This window comes from Solea senegalensis, linkage group LG17 (assembly GCF_019176455.1).
Source record: "Solea senegalensis isolate Sse05_10M linkage group LG17, IFAPA_SoseM_1, whole genome shotgun sequence".
Classification (NCBI taxonomy): domain Eukaryota; kingdom Metazoa; phylum Chordata; class Actinopteri; order Pleuronectiformes; family Soleidae; genus Solea; species Solea senegalensis.
In genome coordinates, this window is record NC_058037.1 from 12,093,469 (window position 1) to 12,100,824 (window position 7,356).

The window sequence follows — 7,356 nt, forward strand, 5'->3', positions numbered from 1 at the left end:
ATGTAAAATGAGTCACTTCCTGTGTGCAGTGTGGGAATGTTGCCAGGTGACACGAGAAAAAACACCACAGTGCGAGAGAGATGTGTGGAGCTGATTTGACTTAGATGTTATGCACTACAGATTTAACAATGTGCACTACTGTCGTCCCATCTGTGTTTGAATGTGTCACATCATAGTCGTCTTTATATTATTTTATATAATCTTTATAATGTGGAAGAGGTCCAGATCTAACTCTTTGAACGTTGGGACGAGCGGTGATGGGAGTTACGATGCTGCAGTTTGTCTCTGAGGTTCTTCCTGTCAGGGGGATGATGGGTGAGTATTTGAGCTACGCCCGTGCAGCGTTCAGCAAATCTCTAATGACTGCTTAGCTAGGCTACAAGCCTCTGTCATCCTTAGCTGTCTTATTAATGTCCCCCCTCACGTAAAAATACAGCTGACAACTGCTCTACAACAGACTGGTGCCAAAGACCTCATTCCTCTCTGAAATGATGGAGGGTGAGGGGGCGTTGTTGCATGAATGAACTGAAAGTTGGCATCAGGGTCGCCGCTTCTCCTGACAACTGTGAATGTTCCTTGAGGGCTATTTCTATAATGTAATGCACCACTGTATAAGTGTGTGACAAGACTCTACTTGCCCTTTTTCTAATGACTAAGATTTTTGCCACAGTCAATCACTGTCACTCTCCATTGACTCTAACAGAGAAAGAAGATGTGTAATGTAAAGACAAAGAGATGGAGTGATTATCCAAACAGAAAAGCATCATTATCGAATGTTTGGAGAGGAATCAGTGCCTTTTTTTCTTTCTAAAGAAATACCAATTATTCATAGATAGTTCTATTCAGTGCTACTGGTATGTGGTCTAATTCTTCTTGGTTTCCATGGTGATATGAACATCAGGAGGACAACAAGGAGCGCCTCGCAGCCTCACGGCCCCGCAAAATTGACGCTTTCAACTGTCAATTAAAAAAGAGGTTCAAACCAAACGTACCTGCCCACGAGGAGGAATTCTCCAAACACTCCCAGTCGCCTCATGGCCATCAGGAGACCTCGGACAGTCATGCCTTCGCAGAAACACACCACCACACGAGCTTTGGGCAAACGTTCCCGAAGTTTCCTCAAAAGACGATCAAAGTGCTTCTCCCCTGCGTTACTGTAGATCTTGTCTGAGTGGGCGATACATAAGCCTTCCTGAGAGGCCAGCTCCTTGAAGGCCTCCATGCCGCTCTCCCCATAGTTCCCTGTAAGTCACGAGGAAAACAGACAATTGGAAATGAATCATCAATGATTTTCCCGGTATCTGTAAATGATTGCATAAATTCAGAAATCAGTCAAATGGCTGTAATTTCGGGCCGACAGATTTAGATGAGAGCGTGGAAAAAGCCAGATGCTCCTTTTTAGCTCTTATCAAGACTGGTTTGCAGGACTTGGCATGGTGCCCTCTCATGAACAACCTTTATTTTTAAATGGAAGGCTTAAAGGGACACTTCACCAAACTTTTTTTTAAAGATAAAGACACACGTCTCATTATGAAAACAACAGAGGAAGCTGCAATTGAAAATAAAATAAAATTGACTATTAGTCTTCCTTCAAAAAAATTAAAAGCTCTATTCGTTGCTCTTCAATGAGTGTCTGTAAATTATTATAACAAGGGTTATGAATCAAGAAGGCTTGAACATAAAATAAATAATATTCCAGCACTGTAAGAGTCGCAGCAGCATCGCAAGGATCTTAAGTTTATTCTTCACTTGACCAAGGGGAAGAAATGGGTGAAACCTTTAACCCTTTAAGGCAAAATGTAAGTGTAATGTGTATGAGAAGATTACGCCTTAAAGGGGAACAAACCAGACGATGCATGTTCGTGTATGTTTGTTAATGTAAGTGTTTTGTGTTAATGTCTTTTTCCTACAGGGCGTTATTGTGTAATCACAAAAAATATCCAGTCTACTCTGTCTTTGTTGGAATTTTACAACCAAACATCTTTCCTTGTGTGATCAAATTTGCTCACCGTCTAGTAATCCCATTTTCACAAATGAGCCTTTGTGGAAAAGGATAATCTCCGGCTGTGATATTTCCGCTAACTGAGTGATGAAATTATGGGGCAATACGACGTGTTTAAAGTCAACGGTTTAGAAATAACAAGCGAGAACGGTAACAATTACATACATCGTTACATGCAAAAACACGGTGACATTATCAAACAGCATGAGTAATTGTGTTCAGCAATCAACGCTTCCCTTAAAGCACAACCCCTCCCCCCCCCCACCCTCACCCTCACCCTCATCCCAACCCACCAGCAGTCGTTCAGTGCCTGGAGCTGCAGCTCTGATCCTCTGATAATGAGTGTCAGAGAGTTTACTGTCAGCTGATTGCAATCAAAGCCAAATAGCGATCGCTAGATAGAAGATGGCTATCCTTGTTTAAGCATCCCAATCAAGAGCCCGGCTAAGCCGTTTTGAGTCTAAATCTTCGATGTCCACGTGGACTGCGCTGGTCACAGTCATGTGTCACAGTCAGGATTGTTGATAAAGCCCACAGCTCTTTAGCATGACAGCTGGATTACACAGACAATCATGGTGCATGCTTAAACATCTCTCTCGATGTGTGTGTGTGTGTGTGTGTGTGTATGTGTCGCATGTAGTCAGAGGGAAATTAAGAGGAACTATTCATAACATTTGATTTGCAGTCGTCTTGACAAGAGGCTACAGCAGCTGTAGAACGCAACACAGACATGTGTTACCTCTAGTGCACAAAGGGAACATGTTTTAGCTCTCCACTGGTCCTTCAATGGTATTTTTATTTGCCTCATTTCATTCTCTCACTCATAATTGGATATAATGATATCCAATTATTTCATTCTCTCCATGGAGACTGAGACAGGTGGGCAGTGGGTGCATTAGCTGACAACCCATTTGACAATGACCACAAGGAGAAACAAAAAAAACCCCGCTTTGAGTATTCCTATCAGACTGACGATAATCGAGACAGGTAATTTATGCAATTTCACAGCCCTAGCCGTTGCTACGGGCAACAGGCTGCATTTATAACTTGTCTAATGTGGTGGAGAGGGAAAACTCATGAGCTCAAGCCAGTCGTGACCACTGTTTCAGAGATTACTAAAGATAGAGCGAAACAAACAAGTGGATTTGAATATGAGTTGTTAAAGGTCAGGGTGCTGCTCTGCATCAAGGAAATTTCAAAGTGAAGACTCAGATATTAAAACGCCTCCTGACCACATATGCATGGGTTTGTGTTTACAGAGAACGGGATAAATGGCAGTTTATAAGCTCATGCTTATTATTTTTTTAACTCACACTGTTAAACACGATGCTGCCTGCTATCAAATTCACCCTTCCCTAGGCTGCTCTTTCATTACTCCTGAATTATGACTTCAGTCTCAGTGGATCTTCCTGCAGGTATGGTGAAGGTCAGACAGCTGACGCCAACTAGTTATGCCTCCAGGTACTACAGCTCCCGAAACCCTTGTCTTCATCTGCCTGATAACAGTCTGTGTCAAAGACCTTCCTCCAAAAACTGGACGATATAATAAGACATTCCAAAGATGTTTTGCACTCCCTCTGAGTCTGCAGCTCGACTGGGATGCTGGGTATTATGGCCTGTCAGTCATTGTTTCTGTGCAAGTCACTGACTGAGTTTCACACTGACTTAAATGTGAAGCCATAGTCATAATTGACTTCAGAGTAATAACTCTGTCTACTCATATCTCCGTTTTACCTCCTGCCGCCACCTTAAATGCTAACTGCTGAGTAACAGGGTTCTCAAGAAAAAAAGGGAATCCATCGTGGTTCGAAATACAGGAAACTATTATTATTCTGAAAAGATATGACATGCATTTTAATTTACATACACCTGTAGTTTATATTAGTTTATATTATTTTATATATATATATATATACATATATATACACTGTATATGTATGCACTTTACAACAGACACCTGATGTAAATTCAAAATGCAATCTACTTACTACTTTTACCCAAGTGCAGGGCATCTAGTAATGCACAAACACACATGTGATGATGCAAGGGGTGAGTGGGTCTCAAAGTTATTTCCACACAACAACTCACCTCCAGACAACTGCTTTAACATTCTCATGAAGACATATGCAGGTATTTACATAAGACGACACAACTACGCTCTCCAAAAAAACTTGTGTGAAAGACTGACACCGAGAGACAGAGAGTGAACCAAAGTGACAGGGTTTTACCACAGAAGACGAACAACGAAGTGCAATGACAACACAACTGTGATTGTGTTCATGTGAAATGAAATGCTTGGGAATGAAGGCCCAAGGACAAAGCTGTATGGTGGCGATCCTATTTGTTTATAAAATGATGGGCTAGAAGTGTCATTCCCAGATACTGAGCCGGATTCAGCATCTATTCTTTCCAGCCTTCAACTTAAGATTGATGTGAAAGTGTTGAAAATAATGTGAATAAAATTAAGTTGTGATTCATCTACATTAAAATATCAGATTACAAAAATAGTCCTAAATGTTATATTATGCACAGATGTCCTCTTTGTCATGTATCTATGCTGTGTGTCATCTTTAAAACTTAACAATATATCTGTCATGTCATCAGGCTTCAAACCTGTCAGGTGAACTGTTGGACACTTGTGAACAGACAGAAAGACAGATATTATGATGGTTGAGATGAGTTCAGTGATGGACTCTCACCCTCAGTGTGCACAGCAGACACGTAGGTCCAGTTGTATCGCTTGACAATGTCGAGCATGGCCCGGGCCTGGAGCGTGTCTGAGGGCACGACCCTCAGGAAGTACTTGAACAGGGTCTTGTCACTCAGATCGATGCTGGTGGCAGAGTACGCGATCTGCGGGATGTTGAAGAGCTGCAGCAGATTCTGCACCTGAATGGCCACAGAGCTGGATCCTGGCCCGATCACTCCGGCGATGGGTTTCTTGGTGGGTGGAGGCTGGTTGGACGGCGTGCCGTCAATGCACCATTTGGACCCGTCCTTGTCGTCGCGGATGGAAATGAGGGAGTCCCGGATGAACTCGATGCTCTGCTCCAGAGCCACAGAGGAGTGCCAGCACGAGTCCCGGATCTCACAGCCCAGGCTTATGTTGGGAAGCAGGTAAGGGTCGGTGTTGATCCGGTCCAGCGTGTGGAACATGGCCTCGACCCTTTGGATGCCATACTGCTCGCGGACGTCCCCGCACTTCCGCTCGGCCACTTTCTCCGCTGACGGCTGGTGGTGGACAGAGAAAAGCGCGCCGATGATCACGTCTCCGTCCATCCGAGCCACAGAGCGTGACACGGCGCGAGGGATCACCGACCGCTCATTGATGCTGCTGCTGCTGCTGTGGGTAAACACAAGGACGCGGAGGAAAAACGTGGGGAGACACAGGAGAGCAAAGAGACCCATCTTTACGCGTGCCATGTTGTGCCACATCGCGTGAGCCGTGCCAACTGTGCTGGCATACTATCTGCTGTCTGTCAGTGTAGCCACGCTTATCCCAGCGACCATGATCTGTGAGCATGACACCTGAGGCATGTCCACGCACACCTGCAGGAAAAAACATGGAACAAGATGCGAGATGTGAGAAGCGACGCCAGATGTGCTGAACGTTCAGAGTTGACTGAACACGCAAGCTTGTATTTCTCTTCATACATCATTATTTCCTTTTTCTATTTTGTGCGTTACACCACCATTTTTTCTACGCAGTGTTTTACAACTGTACCAAAAACAGCAACATATTTATTCCTTATCGAGAAATCCATAGTCATAAAACTTAAACAATAAAACATACGGAGAACAACTCTCATTCTTCTATTTTTATATTCACACATGGCACATAAACACACACACACACACACACACACACGCCGCCTGTCTTATCGACGCCCTGTTATACATTCCTTCAGCTGGCCTCGTGTCGAATTGTGAGCCTTTGAGCAAGGCACATACTGTCCTGTCCACTGGGCAAAGCAAAACTGTAAAGGTTGTCTTTGAAGCGACAAAATGCCACTAACAATCGTTGCTTTCCTAATAAAAACAGCGCTCTGGAGAGAGACAGAGAGGCTCAGTGCACTGGGCTTTTTAGGCCGTGGAGAAAATAAGGTAGAAAGCAGATTTCAGCACCGCGGACAGCGCCGGGGACGTGTTTGGTGTTTGGGGATCGGACTCCAGTCTGCATGGGCTCGTCATGTTCCCTCTATCTCTCTCTCACTCACACACACACACACACATACATACACACACGCACGCGCATCTCTTCATGATCTGACTCAATACAGTTTCAGGTGAAGCCGAGAGAAAAAAAACAACAACAACACATCTTTAATCTCATTTGAATTCTACACGAGGACTCGTAAGACTGCACTCTGCGTTTTATTTGTAAAACTACATACTGTATCTGTCCCTATGTAGCACCGATTATTATTCACAATACTAACAGCAATTACAATAACGATAATAATTCTGACAAAGATGTAGATTGAAGGAGAACAAGTATGTTTTAAAATACATACTGCATGTCTTTTTTCTCAATGTGTAACATCAAAAAACTTACCTGGATCTTTGAGACATGTCGCGCGCCTCCGTCTGTCTTCTGTAACGCGTGGTCCTCGCCTGTAGCGTTTGAGTCTCTCTCCCTCCCTTGCTCTCTCTCTCTCTCTCTCTTTCTCTCTCTCTCACTCTTCCTCTCTCTCTCTCTTTCTCTCAACTCGAAACGTGAACATGAAGACCCCACCGCTATTCACCCACGCATCCGTCGCCTTTTCTACAGTATTCACCACATCTGACTACATGTACACTTGGCAAATGTTGATACATGCGATCAGAGCTCGAATGAAAAGAGAGAATCTAGTGTCACAAATAAAGTAAAAAAAAATCACACCAGTGGAACATTTTGTGCAAGATGTGTCTCCTTAGTTCATTGATGCGATTGCCATTATCTCATAAATCCAGTGACGTGAAGGTCTCAGGAAATGTTGAGTGGAAAATAATGACTGTTATGCACCCATGGTGAAACAACGGACGTGATTCATCATATGTGTGTGTAACTTTATGGTGTCAGGCATTTGCCATTAAATTGTACTTCAGTATAAATGAAGGACATTGTAATGATGCAGCTGGACACGCCTGTTGTCCTCAACGATTTACAGTTTGTCTTCATTCTTCAAGTTAACCTGAGAGACGTATATAACACACAGCACGTGCACTGCACAGCTACAGTGAAATGAGTGTGTTCAGCACCAAGGACAGCAGTAAACATCTTTGCCATTGCGCCACCTAGTGTTTGAATGAAGGTCACTGATGACATTTCTGTCCTCAGGTCAATAGAGGGCAGTGATTGATTTCTATTCTGC

At 43.6% G+C, this 7,356-nt stretch overlaps 1 protein-coding gene across 3 annotated transcripts in view; it reads right to left on the reverse strand.

Annotated features, from left to right (window-relative positions):
* The window catches only part of grm1a (glutamate receptor, metabotropic 1a), a 29,958-nt gene extending 23,140 nt beyond the window's left edge, over positions 1-6,818 (reverse strand). For 2 of the 3 annotated variants that reach the window (XM_044049731.1, XM_044049730.1), the window contains exons 1-3: positions 6,558-6,817; positions 4,702-5,551; positions 993-1,242 (exon numbers count right to left, since the gene is read on the reverse strand). In XM_044049731.1, the coding sequence (XP_043905666.1) occupies positions 993-1,242; positions 4,702-5,437 (986 nt within the window). In that variant the 5' untranslated portion in view covers positions 5,438-5,551; positions 6,558-6,817. Of the gene's footprint in view, positions 1-992; positions 1,243-4,701; positions 5,552-6,557 lie in introns of all 3 variants that reach the window. The other variant, XM_044049733.1, reaches the window with a different exon arrangement.
* Positions 6,819-7,356: the final 538 nt, after the last annotated feature.